Here is a 24,026-nt window from a genome sequence, read left to right on the forward strand (position 1 = left end):
TTGTGCCAAGACAGGATTTCTTCCAGTTTCATATTCACTGAACTGCCTTTTCCTGGGTTTCTGGTGGTGGTGCTGGAGTGGGCTCCAGGGTTGGAACGGGCCCTTGGGTGGCGGCAGCTCTCTGCTGCCCCCACCTGAGTCCTGCCCGAAGGTGGCAGGTGACGGGTTAGGCCCAGCCCCCTCTGGGCCTAGCCACTCAGGTATGAGGCCTTTCCCCCCCATCCCCTGGGGCTGGGCTCTCTTTTATAAAAGGCCATTCCTGAGAGCTCTCCTCACCAAGAAGCAGCTTCTCCGCTCCTTCTAGGATCTCCGCCTGGTTCGGCCCGCCTGCCTCCACTCCTGCCTCCACCATGTCCATCAGGGTGACCCAGAAGTCCTACAAGGTGTCCACCGCTGGCCCCCGGGCCTTCAGCAGCCGCTCCTACACGAGTGGGCCCGGTGCCCGCATCAGCTCCTCGAGCTTCTCCCGAGTGGGCAGCAGCAGCTTTCGGGGTGGCCTGGGCGGCGGCTATGGTGGGGCCAGCGGCATGGGAGGCATCACCGCAGTCACGGTCAACCAGAGCCTGCTGAGCCCCCTTGTCCTGGAGGTGGACCCCAACATCCAGGCCGTGCGCACCCAGGAGAAGGAGCAGATCAAGACCCTCAACAACAAGTTTGCCTCCTTCATAGACAAGGTGAGGGTCCCCCCTGCGTGGCTGACTGTGCCCGCAGCCCCTTTCTCCTGGTAGTCCCGGTCCCTATGCACATCTCCAGCCCCCAATTGGCGTCCTGCTGGGCCTCACCCGCCCTGGCGACACTCTCCCTTCCAACCTCCGACTCACCCCTCCCGTGCACTTTGGTTTGGGCTGGGTGAGGGTGGAGAGAGGGTCTGGACGGCCGGGATGAATCCTGGGGCTTCCTCCTTCCCTTTTAAACTGGAGGGTCTTGGAAGAGAGAGACAACTTAAGGGTACAGCCTAGTTCCCACCACCCCTCTCTACAAATCCCGTTCTTCCCCAGGTCATTCTGTCCCCAAATTATAAAAAATAATAGCGGTTATTGTTCTCACCCCAGCCCGAGTTCTGACCGTCTTTTAAGCTATCACCCTGCGGCAGTCCCAGCTGTTCGGGGACTACCCTCCTCCAGGTTCGCCTCTTTCCCGGCACTACCCCAAGGGCTCCCCAATGGTGCCTTGTGATTTTTTTTCTTTCTTTTCTTTTTTTTACATAGGGGTTTGGTGTGATTCTAGCATTCTAGGAGAAGGAAGTGGGTGTCTCGGTTCAAACGGGCAAATATTGATTGAGGCCTTTGGCGCCCGGAGGCCCGAGTGCGGGGGTCACAGAATGAGTCATACCCCGGCCCCTGCGCCGGCAGCGCGGGCGGGGCCGAGGGCGGGGTGAGGGGCTGCGGGCAGCCGTCTCGGGACGCGCTCCTCCACCTGGCGGAGCTCGGCGTCGGGGGTGGGGTGGGGTGGGGTGGAGGAGGCGCCAGGGCCTGGCCTCGGAAAGCCCATCCAGGATTCAAAGTCTGTGGGCGTGGGACGCCCCGCCCGGGGTTTACGTCCTGTTAAGTTTATGGCTTCAGATAACGCGGTCGCCCACCAACGCCCCTCGCCCATTCAGCCCGTGTCCCTTTCTCGCGTCTTGTCCCTGCTCCGCCCCAGCGGCCTGGCTCCACGTTCACACAGCAGGAGCCAGGCCGGGTTTTGCAACCCTGGGACTCCGCTGCCTGAGGGGCCCCGGGCCCCTGGCGGCCCCAAGGATTGGGCCCTTCACGCTGACTGGCTCCTGGGAGGCATTGTGGGAACGGGAGGAGGGAAATCCTGGGGCAGAGTGAGCCGGGAGGAACCGGAGCCCCAGGAACCCTATGGTCGAGGGTCCTTGGCGCTCCAAGCGCCTGGACTTGACTTGTTGACTGCGTTTTGCTAGCCCTAGGGTCCTTATAGAGAGCAGCTAAGCAAAGGCTTTGGAATCTGAATTCTTGGTTGGCACTGCTCTGCCGGTTCCTGGTTATGGACTCCCTTGCCAAGTCTTATTTCCTCATCTATAAAGTGAATATGAGAGCCCCTAAATCCAAGAGTTTTTGCCTATTCAAACTTACATATGTAAAGAGTTCAGCAGTGCTTGGCTCACATTCCATTAGGATAAGATGTTATAATCACTTTTTTTTTTTTTTTTAATAATTTTGAGACAGAATGACCTGGGGAAGAAAGCGATTTGCAGAGAGTGGTGGAGGGAACTAGCCTGTACCCTTAAAAGATTTCTGTCTTCCAAGAAGACCCTCCAGTTTAGAAGGAGTTACAAGTTTTTTTGTTTGTTTAAGACAGAGTCTCACTCTGTCGCCCAGGCTGGAGTGCAGTGGCGTGATCTCAGCTCACTGCAACCTCCGCTTCCTGGGTTCAGGCGATTCTCCTGCCTCAGCCTCTGGAGTAGCTGGGACTACAGGTGCATGCCACCACGCCCGGTTAATTTTTGTATTATTAGTAGGGACAGGGTTTCAATATGTTGGCCGGGCTGGTCTCGAACTCTTAACTTCAAGAAATCCGCCTGCCTTGGCCACCCAAAGTGCTGGGATTACAAGCGTGAGCCTCCATGTCCGGCCTCTTTTTCAATCTTAACATCTTTAGAAAAGTTGGCTATTTTTGGCGGGCGCGGTGGCTTACGCCTATAATCCCAGCACTTTTGGAGGCCAAGGCGGGCCAATCACAAGGTCAAGAGTTCAAGACCATCCTGCCTAAGACAGTGAAACCCTGTCGCTACTAAAAATACAAAAAATTTAGTCGGGTGTGGTGGCAGGTGCCTGTAGCCCCAGCTACTCGGGAGGCTGAGGCAGGGGCAGGAGAATGGCATGAACCCGGGAGGCGGAGCTTGCAGTGAGCTGAGATCTTGCCACTGCACTCCAGCCTGGGCGACAGAGTGAGACTCCCAAAGAAAGCTTGGCTATTTTTATTGATCTGTAATATACAATCTATGTAAATGAAATTAGGCCTATTGGTTTGCAAATGCAGCTTTAACATAACTCCCTTACCTGTCTCCTTCCCCCACCCAATGCTAGAGAGGCATTGCTCCCCACCTCACCATCATGCCATACTTTCTCCCCCTGGTCATAGGTGATCCTTCCAGAACAGCTAACCAGGTGCCTGGGGTCTGGAGACCTTACTGCTTGGGGAGTGAATTAAGAGAAAAGACTGCTTGCTTCCCTCCAGACTTTGAACCCTGGCCTGATGTAGACCTTTTTGCTCTCTCCTCCTTCGTATAGGTACGGTTCCTGGAGCAGCAGAACAAGATGCTGGAGACCAAGTGGAGCCTCCTGCAGCAGCAGAAGACGGCTCGGAGCAACATGGACAACATGTTTGAGAGCTACATCAACAACCTTAGGCGGCAGCTGGAGACTCTGGGCCAGGAGAAGCTGAAGCTGGAGGCGGAGCTTGGCAACATGCAGGGGCTGGTGGAGGACTTCAAGAACAAGTGAGCAACTCCCACCCTCCACCCAACTGAAGTCACCGTGCTCTCCTCCACCCCTTGGGACCTTGGGACTAAGTCCCCATGGCCCTCTGTTGTGGGCAGTGCAGTCCTATCTAATTAGGGTGACCACATGATGAGGTTTGCTCGGAACAGTCTGTGTCTATGCCCAGGGTCCTAGCACAATTGTTGTTAGTACCCACCCCCTTTCAATCTCAACTGTCTGGATTTGGAGAACAAATTATGTGTCAATGTTTATGTGGTAAACCTGAGACGGGAGAGATAGGCAGCCTACGGGCCTCACTTTTGTACTTAACATTCTGGCCCCTCTTTAGTCTTGACCCTTGACCTTTAGCAAACTCTAGAAAGTTCTGTTTGAGGTCTCATGTCAGGCCTGCTGTTAACACTCTCAAGGTGTCCAATCCGATGTGTATTCATGGATTTGGAGAGAGATTTCCTGCTTCCCACGGGCTGAGGGAGGGGTGAGAGTGGGAGAGGGTAGCTGGGGAAGGCAGAAGGACCAGCCTTCTCATATCCTGCATCTCCGTGAACTGAATTTTCCTGATTTTCACAACGCCCCCGTCTCCCAAAAGACCAAGGGCAACCTCCCTTTTGCCTTCATCCTCTAATTCTAAGTCTTTTCCTCACAGGTATGAGGATGAGATCAATAAGCGTACAGAGATGGAGAATGAATTTGTCCTCATCAAGAAGGTGAGGGAGTCTCCCTTCTCCTATCTGGACACTGGAGGCTGGGGCTCAGAGACTCAGACCAAGAGGCTTTCTGGGTTGTGTCCCTAAATATTCCTAAGTAGTGGGACAAACTCATTTATGTCAACATTTGGGTGCACAGAAAGGTAGACAAGGATGGAGTGGTAGGTGCATTTGGACAGAACTCTTGACATCGATGTTGGGACATGGTTCAGAAAACAGAGCAGTAGAACTGGAGATCTGGCTCTAGAAGGCTCCCTAGAGAAGGAGGTGGAAGAGGGTGTGTTGCAGGAAGCAGAGGTGAAGGTGTGTGGGCTGAGAATGCACATGTGATGGGCAGAGGCTGGGCTGGAAGATCAAACCACAAAGTGGGCACTAGAAAGTCCTGTGACCAGGCCATTGGGTGGACCTTGGGAGCCCCTTGGTTGGGGTTGGGTGTGGAAACCCAGCTCAGGCTCCCCTCTCCTCATCCCCCAGGATGTGGATGAAGCTTACATGAACAAGGTAGAGCTGGAGTCTCGCCTGGAAGGGCTGACTGACGAGATCAACTTCCTCAGGCAGCTGTATGAAGAGGTATGTTCTTGGTCGCAGGAGAGTGAGGGTCCCCGAGCCTTGTCAGCGCCTCCACCCTGAGACTCAACCAGAGGCTCCTCCCAGCCCCCAGCACACTAATAAGACAAAGGCCCACTGCTGACTAATTACAGCCACCAATATTTGCTCAGCTAGTATTGGGTCTATACGTTCTGTCCCCCGCATGAGGGATGAGTCATTACCCCATTTCACAGAGGAGAAAGTGGGCTCAGAGAAGTGAAATAATGTATCCAAGGTCATCATAGGGTGTGGTGATTCAGGAGCAACTCTGTCCCCAAAGCCCTTGTTCCTAATCTTTGAGCTGCATTGGATCCCTCTGTGCACCTAGTATTGGTGCCCCTAGTTCCTTTTTCAGGAACTTTGCCCTCTCCCTAACCCTGACTCCCACCTGCCCCTCTCCTTTGCTGCCCCTGTCTTATCCCCTAAGAAAGGCTGTTGTGGAAAAGGGGGCTCCCTGTATGCTGAGACAGGGCCTCACCACTTGCCCTCTTCCCCCACAGGAGATCCGGGAGCTGCAGTCTCAGATCTCGGACACATCTGTGGTGCTGTCCATGGACAACAGCCGCTCCCTGGACATGGACAGCATCATTGCTGAGGTCAAGGCACAGTACGAGGATATTGCCAACCGCAGCCGGGCTGAGGCTGAGAGCATGTACCAGATCAAGTATGAGGAGCTGCAGAGCCTGGCTGGGAAGCACGGGGATGACCTGCGGCGCACAAAGACTGAGATCTCCGAGATGAACCGGAACATCAGCCGCCTCCAGGCTGAGATTGAGGGCCTCAAAGGCCAGGTATGGGCCGGGCTGGGGGTGGGAGGGGATCCTTGGACACATCCTGGTGAGAGGAGATAATGTAGGGAAAGTGAGGGTTCTGGGAGTCGGGGAAGGAATCCTAGACCAGGGTTCAGGAGTTGGAGGGGTAGCCACAGTTCAGCTTCCTAGTCTGTTTCTGACAAGCTAAGGGATGCAGGGGAGGTCCCTTGGGCCAGGACAGAGGTGAAAGGGGGCTGGGGCAGGTATGTTGGGGCTCGTGATACATGCCCCCAAGCCTGCTTTAATCAGTCATATGCATCAGGGTAAGGTTGAGCTCTGCTGCTTTAAGGAAAGTCTAGAACCCAGGGATCTAGTCCAGTTAGGGTGGGGGGACCTTACAGTGTCGCAGGTGAGAAGGGTGTGGAGGGGAAGCACCTGGAAGCTGCTCATGTCTCCCTGATCTGCTTCCTTAGTCTCATTTATTTATTTATTTATTTTTGAGACGGAGTCTCGCTCTGTCGCCCAGGCTGGAGTGCAGTGGCACGATCTCAGCTCACTGCAAGCTCCGCCTCCTGGGTTCACGCTATTCTCCTGCCACAGCCTTCGGAGTAGCAGGGACTACAGGCGCCCACCACCAGGCCGGCTAATTTTTTTTGTATTTTTACTAGAGACGGGGTTTCACCGTGTTAGCCAGGATGGTCTCGATATCCTGACCTCATGATCTGCCCGTCTCGGCCTCCCAACGTGCTGGGATTACAGGCATGAGCCACCGTGCCCGGCCCTTAGTCTCATTTAATTTGAGCTGGGGGGAGTCAGCCTAGGTGGTGGTGGGGAGGACCCTAAGGGGGGGTGGGAGCAGGGGAGAAGAGAAGGCATACCCAGCCTGACCTACTTACCTGTCCCCTACCCCACAGAGGGCTTCCCTGGAGGCCGCCATTGCAGATGCCGAGCAGCGTGGAGAGCTGGCCATTAAGGATGCCAATGCCAAGTTGTCCGAGCTGGAGGCCGCCCTGCAGCGGGCCAAGCAGGACATGGCGCGGCAGCTGCGTGAGTACCAGGAGCTGATGAACGTCAAGCTGGCCCTGGACATCGAGATCGCCACCTACAGGAAGCTGCTGGAGGGCGAGGAGAGCCGGTGGGTGTGGGGACCTCTGACCGGACCCGCTTCCCTATCCCTGGGACCTGGGGTGGGGACGGTGGGAGCCCCCTGAAGCCCCTTGGGACTTGGGGTCCTGTTGTTCTGGGCCAAGAAGGGCTAGGAATTGGTCCTGACACCCCATTTGTCTGGGTACAGGCTGGAGTCTGGGATGCAGAACATGAGTATTCATACGAAGACCACCAGCGGCTATGCAGGTGGGTGTCCAGGGCCCTGGGATGAGGGCGGGAGGCAGGGCCCAGGGAGGCCTCAGCTCCAGGGAGGGGGCTGTGCTCAGTCGCTCACAATGACCTCAGCCTGAGCACTCATGTTCTTGGGAGAATCCTAGGGTGGGGAGGCACATACTCAGGACCCCAGTAATAGAGTTACTATTAGAAAGCACCCAAATAAACCATAGCTGTGTGCCAGGCACTGTGCTAAGTATACTACAGGCTTTATGTGATTTATTTTATTTATTAACTTAATTTAATTTTTTTGAGACGAAGTCTCGCTCTGTCACCCAAGCTGGAGTGCAGTGGCATGATCTCAGCTCACTGTAACCTCCACCTCCTGGGCTCAAGAGATTCTCCTTCCTCAGGCCTCTCAAGTAGCTGGGACTACAGGTGCATACCACCATGCCCAGCTAATTTTTGTATTTTTAGTAGAGGCGGGGTTTCACTATGTTGGGCAGGCTGGTCTCGAACTCCTGACCTTGTGATCGGTGCTGGGATTACAGGCATGAGACACTGGGCCTGGCTGTAATTTATTTTTTATATGACACCTGTAAACGTCTTCAGTTGAGGAAGCTGAGGTCCAGTTAAATGTCCAAGGTCACACAGCTATATATATGGCAACTGTTTCCCACCCTGCTCCTGGTTTTCCCTTACAGTTCTGGAGTAGTGGACCATGCAATCACTGATCAGGCAGAGCTGGGCTAACCTCCCATCCCTGGGGCTGTGTTGGGAGTGAGCAGGGAGGAGGGGCATGGGGCCTGCCGTGGGGTGGGCTTCTGTACTCATGTGGCTACCTCTGTCCCTCACCAGGTGGTCTGAGCTCGGCCTATGGGGGCCTCACAAGCCCCGGCCTCAGCTACGGCCTGGGCTCCAGCTTTGGCTCTGGCGCGGGCTCCAGCTCCTTCAGCCGCACCAGCACCTCCAGGGCCGTGGTTGTGAAGAAGATCGAGACACGTGATGGGAAGCTGGTGTCCGAGTCCTCCGACGTCCTGCCCAAGTGAACAGCTGCGGCAGCCCCTCCCAGCCTACCCCTCCTGCGCTGCCCCAGAGCCTGGGAGGGAGGCCGCTATGCAGGGTAGCACTGGGAGCAGGAGACCCACCTGAGGCTCAGCGCTAGCCCTCAGCCCACCCGGGGAGTTTACTACCTGGGGACCTCCCTTGCCCATGCCTCCAGCTACAAAACAATTCAATTGCTTTTTTTTTTTTTGGTCCAAAATAAAACCTCAGCTAGCTCTGCCAACTGTCCTTGCTGTGTGTGCATCTGATGTCCACCCGGGTGGGAGGGAGGTGGTCAGGAGGCCTCTTCCTGGGACTGAGAAGCTGGGAGGGGTCCAGGAAGCAGGGGGTGCACAGCGGGAAAGTCTGACCCCCTCAGCTCCTTTGTTGAAACCTGGTTGAAACCTTGCTTGTTGCCATAGATGTCTACACCTGTATAATAGTCATTGACCTGTGCACGGTGCTTTCTGGTTTACAGTGTGCTTTCAAATACCAAGGTTCATTTGATCTGTGCAGCAAGGCCCAAGAGGCAGGCAGAGCAAGTTTTTGAGGGCATTATCAGCAGAGAGCTTAGTGTGCTTCCCATACACCTTGGCATCAGGACTATCTGCATATAAGGAAAGCCAGGCTCAGAGAAGCCAAGTAGTTGGCTCACCTAGAAACTAGCAGATTTGGCATTGGCACCCAGAGCTGTCCAGCTCTCAGGCTTGTACTCCTCCTTGGCCAGGCACATGGCCTTTCCTTGTGACCAGACATGTCTTTTTATCACCTTCAATCTTTGCAGTCAGGGACTAAGGCATCCTGGCTTTTCCATCCCTTCAGAGGTTCAGAGTCTATTCTCAGCCATTGGGTGTGTCATACCCACAATTTCTAGAAGCTAAGATTGTATGGGACTTGGCCCTTCCCCACTCCACTCAGTCACAGCCACCACCCCCTTCCTATCCTTTTTACAAGCTGTGTGTGTGATATAAAGGGTGTGTGTGCATTCTGTGTTTGCATGTGGAGGGTGTACTGTGTGTGCATGGGTGTGCACAGTGTGTGAAGGGGTTGGCCTGACTCGAGACAACCTCCAAGGTTCAGGGCGGGAGGGGTTAGGACACAGCTGGGTGGGGCAGTGCATCCCCACAGTCCTGCTCCACTGCCACCAGCACAGAGTTCCAGGCAGCCACCCTGTCCATTCAGCATTGGGCTAAGTGCACAAGCCCTTAGCATGACTGAGATGGGGGCATTTCCAGACTTTCCGAAACACCAATGGAGATTAGACAGAGACAGGCAGAGGGTACTGTGAGTGGGGACAGGCTGGTGCAGGAAGCTCCTGTCAGGCTCTGCTGTGGGGTCTCTCTCCAGGGCTCCTGTCTCTGGGTCCTCAGCTTCCCAGCTCCTGGGCTCCCCTCTGAGGGCCCCATCTCTGCACCTCCCTAGCTACCACACAGCGCCTCCCTAGCTACCCACATCGATGGAGCTGGGCTTCCAGACTGAGCCCAGGAACCCTCCACCGCCAACCCCTCCCACCCAGCCCCAGGGCCAGGCCCAGGGATTTGCACACTGTCACCTTAGAGGATCTCACTCTTTGGTGGTACACATTAACAGCACCATTATCCAGAGCAGGGGTTCTATTTTGGCAGTGGCCCACAGTAAGAAATTCATTTTATCACCACCTGCAAATATATATATATATATACACACACACATATCTATAACTAAAACAAAAATTTCGTGAAACAATATCAACCTTCTGCCTTCTGCTCACATGTAGCCTGGCCCTCAGCAAGAATCAGGTGAGTGGTGTTAGAGCCCAGCGCAGTCACAGCACCCAGTGAGAAGGATCTCTTACCATGGGTGCCCTAAGTCAATATTTTCAATTGTGCCCCACCCAATCCTCCCTGAAGCCAGTCACCTGTCTTATCTGGCCCTGTTCCCAGAAGCAGGCATGCTGGGGGCAGCCAGGGGCCCCACCAGATAGTCTCCTGGGAGTTTCCACGCCCTGGGTGTTTGCTCAGGGAAAGGCAGGATGGCTCCAGGGAGAATTCCCTTTCCCTCCCTGCTTGCTCCTTCCAGGTTCTGGTGCATCTACCATGGGATCAAGGTCACCCAGCATTAAGGGGACACCATCCCTCCCATTTATCTTTCAGAAACTACACAGACAGAAGAGCTGGAAATCCAATGGTCATTTAGGTGAGGAAACTCAGGAAGGACAGGAGCTGACATTTCTTAAATATCCACTTCACCTGCTTGTGCGTCATCTCATTTCAACTCTCCAACGATCCTGTGAGGCAGGGCTTAAAACCCCATTCATGGAGGTAGAATCAGTCTAAGCTTGTGTAAGTGGTGTCCTGACTCTTTTTTTTTTTTTTTTTTTTTTTTGAGACGGAGTCTCGCTCTGTCACCCAGGCTGGAGTGCAGTGGCATGATGTCGGCTCACTGCAACCTCCGCCTCCCGGGTTCAGGCCATTCTCCTGCCTCAGCCTCCCGAGTAGCTGGGACTAGGCGCCGGCTAACACGCCCAGCTAATTTTTTGTATTTTTAGTAGAGGCGGGGTTTCACCGTGTTAGCCAGGATGGTCTCGATCTCCTGACCTCGTGATCCGCCTGCCTCGGCCTCCCAAAGTGCTGGGATTACAGGCTTGAGCCACTGCGCCCGGCCTGACTCTTGACAATACTAGATTTTGTTTTCTTTTTTCTTTTTCTCTCTCTCTCTCTCTTTCTTTCTTTCCTTCCTTCCTTCCTTCCTTCCTTCCTTCCTTCCTTCCTTCCTTCCTTCCTTCCTTCCTTCCTTCCTCTCTCTCTCTCTTTCTTTTCTTTCTTTCTTTCGACAGAGTCTTGCTCTGTCGCCCAGGCTGGAGTGCAGTGGTGGAATCTCGGCTCACTGCAGGCTCTGCCTCCTGAGTTCACTCCATTCTCCTGCCTCAGCCTCCCGAGTAGCTGGGACCACAGGCACTCACCACTATGCCCAGCTAATTTTTTGTGTTTTTTGTAGAGATGGGGTTTTACCATGTTAGCCAGGATGGTCTCGATCTCCTGATCTCATGAGCTGCCCACTTTGGCCTCCCAAAGTGCTGGGATTATAGGCATGAGCCACCGTGCCCGTCCCTTTTATTTTCTTTTTCTTCTCCCCTCCCCTCCCCTCCCCTCCCCTCCCCTCCCCTCTCCTCTCCTCTCCCCTCCTCTCCTTTTTTCTTTTATTTTCTTTTGAGATGGAGTCTCATTCTGTTGCCCAGGCGAGAGTGCAGTGGCACGATTTGAGCTCACTGCAACCTCTGCATCCCAGGTTCAAGCAATTCTTGTGCCTCAGCCTCCCCAGTATCTAGGATTACAGGTGTGCGCCACAACACCTAGCTAATTTTTGTGTTTTTAGTAGAGATGGGGTTTCACCATGTTGGCCAGGCTGGTCTTGAACCCCTGACCTCAGGTACTCCACCCGCCTCAGCCTCCCAAAGTGCTGGGACTATAGGTGTGAGCCACCACGCCTGGTCTGTTTTTCTTTTTTTGTTTTTCTTGGGGCATGGGGAGCAAGGAAGGGAGTTGATGGAAGCAGTTTCAGGAAGATGGGCCCTGGCATCCTCTACAAGGGACACATGATTAAAGTCAGCCCAGTGGGATAAGCCCTGGGTGAGGGGGCAGAAGACCTAGGTGGGCACCCTGGCTCTGCCACTCACACAGGATCTATGACCCTGGGGATGTTGCCTCCCTGCTCTGAACTTCAGTTTGCTGTCAGTGAAATGGGGACAATCAGATTGCAGTGTGTTCATGAGGATTAAATGCAGCAATGTTTATTAAGGTGATGCACGTGAAGATGTTTTGCAAACTATAAATAAAGATGCATGCTCTTTCCCTGAGGATTCCCTTAGAGATGAACTATCTCTCTGTCCCCTTCTGTGTCCCTCACCCACCCCAGGGCAGCACATTCACTTTCCATAACCTCCATCAGGTTTTCTTTTTCTTTTTTTCATTTTGAAAGCAGGAACTGTTTATTCATTGACCAGATTAGAAAAATAATCAAGGTAGCCGGGCTCAGTGGCTCATGCCTGTAATTCTAGCACTTTGGGAGGCCGAGGGGGGTGGATTACAAGGTCAGGAGTTTGAGACCAGCCTGGCCAACAGGGTGAAACCTCGTCTCTACTAAAAATACAAAAAATTAGTCAGGTGTAGTGGCAGGTGCCTGTAATCTCAGCTACTCAGGAGGCTGAGGCAGGAGAATCGCTTGAACCTGGGAGGCAGAGGTTGCAGTGAGGCGAGACCATGCCACTACACTCCAGCCTGGGCGAAAGAGCGAGACTCTACCTCAAAAAAAAAAAAATTATGGTAGACCCTTAGTTCATCCTTCTAATAAGCCTATTGATGTAGTCTTCCCTGTTGCCAACATTCATTTTCTACAAAATAGGTGGTCTTTTTCTTCATTCCACCTCATGGAGAGGATAATTTGAAGGGCCACAGGAAGTTAATTGCTTTTTTGAAGAGTTTTCCAACAGTATAGATCTCATGAATCAGATCTTTCATGCAGATGATGCCGTATTTACCAAGAGATCAAGCAATCAAAGTGTTCTCCATCAAGGCAGCTCACTTCTCATTAATTTTGTCATAACCACACTTATAGATTAGTTCATTTACTGACTTCAGATTTGGGTACCCCCATGCAATATATGGTTCTACAAATCCTCAGCATGTTAGTGGAAGCCTTGTTGAGCTTCACAGAGCTTCCACTGAAGATTTGACAAAGGTGAAGTTGCAATACCTTTTGGTCCTGTGGGCTCACACATTGATACCTCTGATTCTGATGATCGCCAACTTGGTTGGGTTCTGCAGGTACATAGAGGTTACCAGCTTTGCTTGCCATCTGAGCCATTTGAATCTCACAGTTCTATCTATCTGCTTACATTCCTTGTGATACTGCCTCATTTTTCCATAGATAAGCTTCCTCCTCTCCTTTTTTTTTTTTTAAATTTTTCGAGACAGAGTTTCGCTGTTGTTTCCCAGGCTGGAGTGCAATGTGTGCTCTTGGCTTACTGCAACTTCCGCCTCCCGAGTTCAGGCGATTCTCATGCCTCAGCCTCCCGAGTAGCTGGGATCACAGGTGCCTGCTACCACGCCCGGCTAATTTTTGTATTTTTAGTAGAGACGAGGTTTCTTCATGTTGGCCAGGCTGGTCTCGAACTCCTGACCTCAGGTGATTGGCTCGCCTCAGCTTCCCAAAGTGCTGGGATTACAGGTGTGAGCCGCTGAGCTTGGCTCTCCTTGCCTTTTGAAGCATCGTTTGGGCAAACTTCTTGCTCAGGCAGGCAAAATAATATGGAAAAAAGCTCAGGTTTTTCCAGGACACCTCTATGGTTCCAGCCAGGAAAGAGCTCCATTCAGGTTTTCCTCCTCATGTCTGTATTGGGTTTCAGTTTCCAAAGCGCTCAGGAAGACTCTGCCTTGTTTGATCCACACAAGTGCCCTGTGAGGCTGATTAAAACCCCATTTTATAGGCCCCAGAGGGGCAGATTCTCAGGGTCGCCTAGCTATTTGGTGGCCGCGTGGATCAGAACAAAGGGCTCTAAACCTGAGCTTTTTCCAGATGATTTTTCCTGCCCAGACTCTTCTAACTTAGGAGAAACTTGCAGGCTTGGAGGAGAGGACCCGAGTGGGACCATGCTGGATGGGCCTGCCTTGTGGTGGAGAGAGGGACACAGTCACCACCTTTGCTCCTGCGGGTCTCTTTATCCAGGCTCCTGGCGCCCTCTGGAGGACATTGTGGGGAGTGTCCAGCCAAACACCCTGCAGTGCCACCCTCTCCTGGCTTCCAGGTGGTCCCCTGACACTACCTTTCCTTCCAGCTCTGTCTACTTTTGGGTGTTTATTAAAACAGTAAGACTTGTGAAATTAAATAATTCAAACTTAAAGGTGTTGGAACTTTAAATTATTTTGAGCCTTGAGTGGAGGATAACTATGTGGCCCGTGCCACACACATGCAGCTGTGACTTCCTCCTTTTCCTGTAAATGATTAGAAATAACCAAATAGTGTCTGAGATAAGACTCCCTGAGATCATTACCCCTCCTCACGGAATGTTAACTCAATCTTCTTTGGAATGTAGCAAGCTGTGATCAATCAAATCGCTGTGACCTATGTACTGGCTTTGTATGGAAAATGTGGAACTCTGTTAGACTTCCCTGTTTCTGCCTATAGAAGTAAAACCCTGGGAACATTGACTCCATTCCTTTGAAGTCTGTCTTTTCTGGGAGCCCATCTGGGTGGCTAGCCTCTAACTTTTGTTTTTTTTTTGTTTTAGAAACAGGGTCTCACTTTGTCATCCAGGCTGGAGTGCAGTGGCTCAGTCTCAGCTCACTGCAGGCTCTGCCTCCTGGGCTCAAGCAATCCTCCCATCTCAGCCTCCCAAGTAGCTGGCATTACAGGTGCATGCCACCACAAAAAGTTAATTTTTTTTTTTTTTTTTTGAGACGGAGTTTCTCTCTGTCCCTCAGGCTGGAGTGCAGTAGTGGCACGATCTCAGCTCACTGCAAGCTCCGCCTCCCGGGTTCACACCATTCTCCTGCCTCAGCCTCTCCGAGTAGCTGGGACTACAGGCGCCCACCACCACGCCCGGCTAATTTTTTGTATTTTTAGTAGAAACGGGGTTTCACCGTGGTCTCGATCTCCTGACCTCGTGATCCGCCTGCCTCGGCCTCCCAAAGTGCTGGGATTACAAGCGTGAGCCACCGTGCCCGGCCAACAAGTTAATTTTTTGTAGTTTTGGTAGAGACAGGGTTTCACCATGTTGCCCAGGTTGGTCTTGAACTCTTGAGCTCAAGTGATCCGCCCATCTCGGCCTCCCGATGGGCGGCCCTGGCCTATCCTCAAACTTTATGCTCAAATAACCTCAATACTTAGGCATATTTCTGACTCTCATTGTTAAAAGTTGACAGAATATAAGACCTTGGTTTATTATTTATTTATTTATTTATTTATTTATTTTTTGGCCAAGGGAATAAAAATCTTAAATGCCAATGGGGGCAGGCAGCTAAGGTAAAAGAGCAAAGCAGGTCTATAAGAAAATGCAGACAGACATTAGGCTGGGCATGGTGGCTCACGCCTGTAATCCTACCACTTTGGGAGGCCAAGGCAGGAGGATCAAGAAGTCAGGAGTTCGAGACCAGCCTGGCCAACATGGTGAAACCCCATCTCTACTAAAAATACAAAAAATTAGCCAGGCATGGTGGCACACACCTGTAATCCCAGCTACTAGGGAGGCTGAGGCAGGAGAATCGCTTGAACCCAGGAGGTGGAGGTTGCAGTGAGCCGAGATCACACCACTGCACTCCAGCCTGGGTGACAGAGTGAGACTCCATCTCAAAAAAAAAAAAAAAAAAAAGAAAATGTAGATAGACACATAATGCTGTTTGTTTGCTCATTAGAAACTTCGGCATATTCCTTGTGTTCACAAAGAATTATGCTTTGCCTTACTTTTTTTTTTTTTTTTGACAGACTGTCACTCTGTCACCCAGGCTAGAGTGCAGTGGTGTGATCTTGGCTCACTGCAACCTCCGCCTCCGAGGTTCAAGTGATTCTCCTGCCTTAGCCTCTGAAGTAGCTGGGACTACAGGCGCATGCCACCATACCCAGCTAATTTTTGTCATTTTAGTAGAGACGGGGTTTCACCATATTTGTCAGGCTGGTCTCGAACTCCTGACCTCAGGGGATCCACCCGCCTTGGCCTCCCAAAGTGCTGGGATTATAGGCGTGAGCCACCACTGCCAGCCAGCTAATTTTCTGTGTTTTTAGTAGAGATGGGGTTTCACCGTGTTAACCAGGATGGTTACTTAAATATTTCTATTAGCCTGGTACAGATAGCACTTGGAAGAGCAGCTGGGACATCCACAGACTTGTGTGCCAGGCCCCTGGCCTGCAGGAAGGAGCTGAGGTGAGAAGAGCTGGGAACTATGGCTCTCCTTTTGCACCTTTTCCTCGTTCCTCAAATGTTGGGATCAGGTCTGAGGCAGCCTCTTTACTCACCCTCTGCCAATGTAGCCACCGGGGAATGTGGTTCCAGAGTGGCCAGAATTTTCAACTTTGCAAAATAAATTAGAAATTTGGATTTTTACATGAAATCTCTTTATTTTTATTTTGTTTTATTTTATTTCTTTACTTTTTTTAGAGACAGAGTCTTGCTCTGTTGCCAGGCTGGAGTGCAGTGGTGCCATCATAGCTCACTGCAGCCTCGAACTTCTGGGCTCAAGTGATCCTCCTGCATCAGCCTCTGATTTTTAAATGTTGGCAACTAATTCAAATGTTTAGAAAAAACGGCCAGGGATGGAGTGGCTCACGTTTGTAATCCCAATACTGTCTACTAGTTTTCCTCTTCAATTTCCCCTCCTTTGAATGGTTCTCTTTTACTCAGTGCAGGAAGCACATACATGTACAGTTCCCCAGGCTCAAGATGGAATCTCACAAAATCCAAACAAAATAGGAGCAGAGGGCTGGCATGGTGGCTCATGTCTGTAATCCCAGCACTTTGGGAGGCTGAGGCAGGCGGATCACCTGAGGTCAGGAATTTGAGATCAGCTTGGCCAACGTGGTGAAAACCCCATCTCTACCAAAAATACAAAAAATTAGCTGGGTGTGGTGGTGCACACCTGTAATCCCAGCTACCCAGCTTGCACCCAGGAGACGGAGGGTTGCAGTGAGCTGAGATCATGCCACTGCACTCTAGCCTGGGTGACAGAGCGAGACTCTGTCTCAAAAACAAAAAACAAACAAACAAACAAACAAAAAACAAAAGAAAAAATGGCCGGGGGTGCAGTGGCTCATGCCTGTAATCCCAGCACTTTGGGAGGCAGAGGCAGGCAGATTGCTTGAGCTCAGGCATTTGAGACCGGCCTGGGCAACATGACTAGACCCCATCTCTACCAAAGGAAAAAAAAAATTGCTGGGGCCAGGTGCAGTGGCTCATGCCTGTAATCCTAGCACTTTGGGAGGCCGAGGCGGGCAGATCACTTGAGGTCAGGAGTTTGAGATCAGCTCGGCTGACATGGTGAAACCCTGTCTTTACCAGAATCACAAAAAATTAGCTGGGTGTGGTGGCACACACCTGTAATCCCAGATAGGAGGCTGAGGCAGAAGAATTGCTTGAAACGGGGAGGCGGAGGTTGCAGTGAGCTGAGGTCACGCCATAGCACTCCAGCCTGGGTGACAGAGTGGGACCCTGAGAGACACACACACACACACACACACACACACACACACACAAACACACACCCGGGGGGTGGTGGTGCATACCTGTGATCCCAGCTACTTGGGATCACTTGACTGGGGGCAGGGGTTGGGAGGGTATGCCGGAGGTTGCATTGAGCAGAGATCGGGCCAGTGCACTCCATTCTGGGTGACAGAGCTAGACCTTGGCTCTAAACAGACAAACAAAAAGCCAAAAACCAAAACAAAACAAAACAAACAAAAACAAACAAACAAACCCAAAACACACAAAAAAAACAAAACAACCTGTCCTGGACAAAATCAAACAAGCCACAGGAAACATAGCAGAGAGACCGAGGCCAGAGAGGCAAGGCTCGCCTTGATTCCTGCAGCATAAGAACCTGAGCCAGCACAGAGCGGATTGAGGTGGAGCTGATTAAAGGGGCAAAATCTCCAACACTAGCTTCTGCCTTCATTTTTAGACTTTGAGAATCCAGTATTGGCACTGGGGGACAGTGCTGTGCTGGGGACCCAAGGGACACAGAGAAGCGTGGGCAGCCGTAGATTATCCTCTTTCCCTGCAGCCTGCTGTCCTGAACTTCTGAAGAATAGGCACCAAGACGGCTAGGGTTGACCGAAGCGGGATGGATTTGTGCAAACCGGAGAGACATCAGACATCCACTAGGAGGCAGCAGAGGAGCAGGGAAAGAAACTGCTCTTCCGGCTTCTGGAAGCCGACCCTGCACACCCTCCCACCCTCTCACTACATCCTCCCTATCCCAGGAGGCTGACTTGGGAGGTTGTTGGGTTGCAGGCCACCACTAACCCACAGGGTGGCTTTGTGCAAATCAGAGGAAGCTCCCATCCTCATGGGAAATGTAGGCTAGGGCATGACTTGGTGAGCGGAGCTTGGGGTGGATCAGTCCACGTCCTCCTATGCCCTGTGCCCTTGGCAACCCAGGGGCCATGGTGGCGGGTGGGTGGGGGGAGCTGAGGGCGGAGGGCACTGAAGAGCAGGGTGAGACAGGCGTGCTGCTGCTGGTGTGCCCTCCGCTGCACTGTGCACTGGAGGTTTGAGTGCCGGCGCGAGGCAGCAGGGGCTCCCCGCAGAGGGCGCCACATTGCCCCACGCTAGCTCTGCGCCGGCTCCGGCCTTTCCAGCAGGTGGCGGGTTCCACCCTCCGTCCTGGAGACTGCTGAGGCCCTCGCGGGAGGTCCACGCCTGCACGCGGCTGGGGGCAGAAGGGCGTGGGCAGGACCCAGGAGGACAGGCAAGCCGGCAGCAGAGCGGCCCCAGGAGAACGCAGCGGCCCGTGAGCTCCGAGGTGCAGCACGCTGTCGTTTTGGAGGCTCAGAGAGGGGAGTTGGGCAGCACCGGGCAGAGCCAGGGTGAGAACTTCCGTGTCTTCACTCTCAGTCCAGTGCGCCTTCCTCCACAGCACTCCTTCCCGTTGATACCAATCATGTCCCAGCCTGGCCCAAACCCTTCCTTGGAGACACCCAAGCCCCTGAGCTTGGCACTCCAGGCCCTCCTGACCCCGCTGAAGTCGCCTCTGCCGTGGCCCTCCACTCAGGCAGCTGAATCCCCTGGGGGTTCCCTGAGGAAGTCGCACCCCCTCACACCCTTAGCCCCTGTGCATGCTGTCCCCCTGCCTGGAATGCACCTCCTATGGCTGACCCATCCACCTGTGAGCCTTTCATCTTCCCAATTTAGTTACGATTTCCTCCTCTGGAAGCCCTCCCTGCCCCTCCGAGGCCGGGCTCCCCCTACCCCGTGCTACCCCACAGGGCTCTTCTCACCACACCACAGCCTCCCCAGCAGACAGTGAGCTTGGCCAGGGCCCAGTCTGCCTGGAATGCATCTGTATCCCCGTGCGTGGCACAGAGCAGATGGTTGTAAATATCTGCTGTTAAATGAAAGAAAGGCCTTACTACATTCCCTCCCCACCCTCTGCAGCGGCAGCCTTGCCATCTTGGAGGGAAGACAGGCAGGCAGGGGGCTATGTGTGTGTGCACGCGTGTGCGCGTGTGTACTGTCAGGTGCACATATGGAGGGCCTCAGGCAGCAGAGACAAGGAATAATTCCTTTTTTTTTTTTTTTTTTTTTGAGATGGAGTCTCGCTCTGTTCCCCAGGCTGGAGTGCAGTGGCCCGATCTGGGCTCACTGCAAGCTCTGCCTCCCGGGTTCACGCCATTCTCCTGCCTCAGCCTCCCGAGTAGCTGGGACTACAGGCCCCCGCCAACACGCCCGGCTAATTTTTTGTATTTTTAGTGGAGACGGGTTTCACCGTGTTGGCCAGGATGGTCTCGATCTCCTGACCTCGTGATCTGCCTGCCTCAGCCTCCCAAAGTGCTGGGATTACAGGCTTGAGCCACCTCGCCCGGCAGGAATAATTCCTATGGGAGGTTGTATGTGCATAGGCGCAGACAGGTACAGACAGGCACAGACAGACATGTGCACGCCAACCCAGAAAGATGTGGAGCTTCATACACACGGGGAGATTTATTTAAAACAAAAACAATTTTAAAACAAATTTAAAACAAAAACATACATAGAGAGAAGTACTGAAGTCAGAAGTCTACAGTGTGATGAAGTTTCACACACTGAACAGATCATGCTGCCAGCACTCATATCAGGAAGCAGAGCAGAGTTAGCCCCCAGGAGTCCCAGTGAGAGCTGCATTTTTTTTTCCAGACAGGGTCTCGTTCTGTTGTCCAGGCTGGAGTGCAGTGGTGTGACCAAGGCTCACTGCAGCTGCAGCTTCAACTTCCCAAGCTCAAGTGATCCTCCCACTTCAGCCTCCTGAGTAGCTGGGACCACAGATGTGTGCCACCATGCCTGGCTAATTTTTATTTATTTTATTTTTTGTACAGACAAGTTCTGACCACGTCGCCCAGGCTAGTGGGAAGGTTTTGAACACCTGCTGCCTGTCTCCTAAGCTGAAAGGCGGAGGGGGAAGGACACAGGGAGAGTCTGGTGCCCTCCAAGGGCCTGGCCTGCCCTGAGTTGCTCTAGGGGTGTTACTACTTTGTGACCTCAGGCCCTATCTCTGATGCCTTTCCTGCCACTGTCATTGCCCCTACTACTCCAGCACCTGGGTCTGCCGGACCCTTGCACAGCTCCCTCCTGGGTCTGCCTGGCCCTTGAACAGCTCCCTCCTGGGCCAGCAGGCTCAAGGGTTTATGTGTTCTCTTCCCAGGTCCACCTCAGGTGCCATAGGGCTCCTACGGTTTTGAGCTCAAACCAGCCATTGGCTTATTTCTGCTTTTCTCCCCGTGCCTGAGGGGCTGGTCTGTGAGAGGGCATGGCTTTGGCAGTGACATTTTGCAGCTCCTTGCCCCAGCCAGGCTTATCATGGCTCTTGGGTAGGGGCAGAGCAGGGATAAAACAAAGGCTACTCCAATGTCCTGGAACTGCAAAGCCAATGGGTGGGCAGTGTGCAAAGACCTGTCCCCCAGAACCAGCTATCCCAGTACAGAGCTGGCATGACTGAGTTTGGACAATGGTAAGAGCCTCATGACACTGTGCGAGTCTGCGTGATGAGACGTGCATAGAGACGCTGTGTCCAGCTGTGCATATTTTACGGGGACTGTGCATGAAACTGTGTGAGATGGGGGTTTGGGACACCGTGTGCTGTGCTGAGAGTATATATGATTGAGTTGCACATGCAGGGCTGTGTGCTGTGGGCCTGTGACAGGGAGTGCTGGTTAGGTATCTGTTCCAGTGGTGGTGTGTGTGCTTGAAAGCCTGTGTGTGTGTGTGTGTGTGTGTGTGTGCGTAGACATGTTTGTTGGTTAGGGGCAGTGTGGACAGAATACCTTGTTTACAGTGGAACTGTAGTTCTAGGTGTGTTTGCTGACTGCAACCAGGAAGTTACCTATGGGGACCCAATGTTGGTGAGGAGGGGTCCATCTGAAAAGGAGAAGAGCTGGGTGCGATGGCTCATGCCTATAATCCCAATACTTTGAGAGATGGGAGAATTGCTTGGGGCCAGGAGTTTGAGATCAGCCTGGGCAACACAGTGAGACCCCATCTCTATGAAAAATTAAAAATTAAAAAATTAGCCGGGCACGATGGCACGTGCCTATAGTCCTAGCTTACTTGAGAGGCTAAGGCAGGAGGATTGCTGCAGCCCAGGAGTTCAGGGCTGCAGGCGGCTATCGCACAACTGCACTTCAGCCTGGTCAACAGACTGAGACCCTGTCTCAGAATAGATAAATAATAAATAAAATAAAAATGAAAAAGAAGGCACAGGGTTGGAGGTGAGAGGCTCTGAGCCAGGCTGCCCCTTCCCCATGGGGTCTTGATTGCCTGGCCCCTTTCCTGACCTCCAGCTGTGGGGATCAAGCACCCTGCCTACCCACTCACCTGCAGAAATGGGCTAGGTGCGGCCTAGGCTGAGGCCCAGATGCTGAGATGGCAGGCCTAAGGAGGAGGCGGTGGGGCAGCAACGTGCCCGAGCAGTGGGCAGCTTGCCCTGTGCTGAGCTGGGCTGGCAGCTGGTGCTGGGAGCAGGCGGGGCCCCACTCAAGCAGGCTGGGGCAGGTTGGGCAGGGCCTGTCTCAGGCAAGGAGGAGATGGAGCTGATGGAGCAAGCCCAGGCCTTGTTTGTGCCAAGATGGAGGGTTGAGGGGCAGTGGTGTGTGCTGTGGGGGGGAGGTGTGTCATGCTTATGGTCTGTGCACACATACCCCATCGTGAGTGCATTTAACTCATGTGTGCATTTGATTTGCGTGTGCATTTGATTTGTGTGTGCATTTGTATTCCTCCTTCCTACGTTGTGTACATGGATCCATGGGTCTGTGTGAGTGCATGGGTGGTTGTGTATTTGCGTGACTGGCACTGGACGTGCTTGTGTGAGAGTCTTGCATGGATATATGTTTGTGGGATGGTTGTGCGCCCGAGTGACTGTTGTGTGTACATGCTTGTTGGAAAGGCCTGTGTGGCTTTTGTATATTGTTTGGGGAACATATCTGTCGTGAGTTAGTGTTCACATAGGTGTTTTCTCAAAGGCGTTTGTGTATGCATGCCTGTTCCTCTGTGTGTACATCAGTAGTCCGGGTCTTAGGCCCAGAGGGCAGAGGGACACTGGTGGGCTGTCCAGTGTGAGTGCCTGTGGGGAGCAGAGGAAGAGGCCTAGGTTTTCTGGGTTGAGGCTTGAGTGGGTTTGGTCTGGCCCCTGAGCTGATTTGTTCCTACAACACCCTCATAATCCTCTTTTTGGTGGTTCTGACTGTGTGTGGGTGTGTGTGTGTGTCAGTAATGACCTGCACACCATTGTGAATCTGCATGTAATGACTCCACTGATTCCTTCATGTCTGTTGGTAACAGTTCTATATATCAAGTGTGCACCACATGAAACATGCATGTGTGTGTGCCTGGGCATCTTTGCAATGACCCCCACAGCTGGATCTGCACACTCTGCACTGAGTGTGTCCAGCAGCCATTGTGCGTGTGTGTGTGTGTGTGTCCTACAAAGTGTGTGTGGGTCAAGCTGCAGGGTCCTTCCCCAGCCCTGGGATCTGGCATATCCTGTTGCCTACTCCAAACCCCACATGTACTGACTCTTGGCTTCTTTCTCCTTCCCACCCCAGTCCCTCTCACGGTCCTCGGGGATCCTCTCTTGGTATGGGAAAGCCTGGATGAAGTTGAAGGCTGGTCTCCCTGTGGAGGTGGCAGAGTTTCCCCCAGGTTTGCTGTGGGGCCAGGTGGAGGCCACTCCTGGCTAAGGTGCTCAGGGAACAGCCACAGCCATGGAAAGAGCATACACTTTAGAGCCAGAGAGTCTTGGGTTCAAATCCAGATTTGCTCACATACTGTGCCAGTGTGACCTTGAGCCACCACCTAGGCCTCAGTTTCTCCCCAGTAAAATGGGGATTATGTTTGTTTTTGGAGTTGCTGTGAGAAGCATCGATAAGGTGAACACGAAGCTCCTAGCATGGCACACATGGCCCACAGTAGTCTCTGGACAATTGTGGGTCCTTTTCCCTTTTTGAGGGATCACTTGGTTTAAGGTCACTTTGAGATCTTGCTTTAAAATCACTTTGCGATATTGCAGGCACTGCTGTAGGGATTGAGCCTGGCCTGCAGGGTAGCATCTGGCCTCTGACCTTCAGGGGCCCTGGCACTGTGGAGGGGGCAGAGCCAGAGCTGGAGAATTCCCCAGAGCTAACCCCTGAGGGGCCTGTCCTGGCCTCTGTGAGACAGAGGCACAGAGCTGCTAAGCTCTTCCCCACTTCTGGGGAAGTGGGGTGTAGGGGGGCACAGAGATGATCTTGAGTGGTGGAGGTGAGTGACACTCCAAAGAGACAAACAGGCAGATTCCAAAAAGCCACAGTCCATCAGCCACACCCATAAAGATCTGAAGACACAGAGACACCCCCAGAAAGACAGGCACACAACCTCTCGTTTCTGAGGGACAGAAGGCCCCACCGCCCATGGACAGACACGCAGTCTCCCAGAAGAACAGATACCAGATTCCCCTCCCGAGAGCGGGACAAATTCTCCCACAGGGACAGAAACGCATTCTCCCCCCAGCACTCTCCTCCGCCCCGGGGGAGGACGCGAAGGGGGCGGAAGGCAGGTCAGGCTCCCCTGCTGAGTCAGGCTCTCCCGGCTTAGCGGGCAGGTCTGGGGTAGGAAGAGGCCGGGCGCCCGTCCAGCTCCAGAGGTGGGGTGCAGGATGAGTCACTGCGGAGCGGGCGCGACCGGCGCCGCCCTGGGCCCCCGGCCGCCGTGGGAGCGCTCGGGCCCAGCCAATCCGCGGCCGCCACCCGGCCCTAGTGCTCTGCCCCGCCCCGCCGCGCCCCGCTGGCTTCCAGGTTCCCAGGGCCCCTAGCCGCCCCGAGAGACCCCTGACGCGGCACCCAGCCAGACCCCGTGGTCTCTACTTCTGGAGAGAGGCTGTCGGTGACGGAGCACAGGGCTCTCAGGGGAACCAAGAGGAGGCCTCTCAGCCCCTCTTCGAGGGGCCCCTCCCCGCCACTCCCACCTGCCGATTAGGGGCACG

At 53.2% G+C, this 24,026-nt stretch overlaps 1 protein-coding gene across 2 annotated transcripts; it reads left to right on the forward strand.

The window, feature by feature from the left end:
• Positions 1-201: 201 nt before the first annotated feature.
• Positions 202-8,103, forward strand: KRT8 (keratin 8). 2 transcript variants are annotated; one of them, XM_055249104.2, is made up of 8 exons: positions 202-674; positions 3,237-3,445; positions 4,090-4,150; positions 4,625-4,720; positions 5,239-5,529; positions 6,405-6,625; positions 6,785-6,843; positions 7,669-8,103. In XM_055249104.2, exons 1-8 carry the CDS (start codon positions 351-353, stop codon positions 7,857-7,859), a joined length of 1,452 nt encoding a protein of 483 aa, XP_055105079.1. In that variant the 5' UTR covers positions 202-350; the 3' UTR covers positions 7,860-8,103. The 2 variants fall into 2 exon arrangements, with proteins under 2 accessions (XP_055105079.1, XP_055105078.1); XM_055249103.2 differs by lacking the exon at positions 202-674 and adding an exon at positions 1,973-2,028.
• Positions 8,104-24,026: the final 15,923 nt, after the last annotated feature.

This window comes from Symphalangus syndactylus, chromosome 17 (genome assembly GCF_028878055.3).
Source record: "Symphalangus syndactylus isolate Jambi chromosome 17, NHGRI_mSymSyn1-v2.1_pri, whole genome shotgun sequence".
Taxonomy (NCBI): domain Eukaryota; kingdom Metazoa; phylum Chordata; class Mammalia; order Primates; family Hylobatidae; genus Symphalangus; species Symphalangus syndactylus.

Excerpts from the sequence above, each read along its gene's own strand:
- KRT8 (XM_055249104.2), top strand. The coding sequence starts at position 351 with ATGTCCATCAGGGTGACCCAGAAGTCCTACAAGGTGTCCACCGCTGGC. Across the intron at positions 5,530-6,404 it reads TTGAGGGCCTCAAAGGCCAG|AGGGCTTCCCTGGAGGCCGC; the intron begins GTATGGGCCGGG and ends CCTACCCCACAG. Across the intron at positions 6,626-6,784 it reads CTGGAGGGCGAGGAGAGCCG|GCTGGAGTCTGGGATGCAGA; the intron begins GTGGGTGTGGGG and ends GTCTGGGTACAG.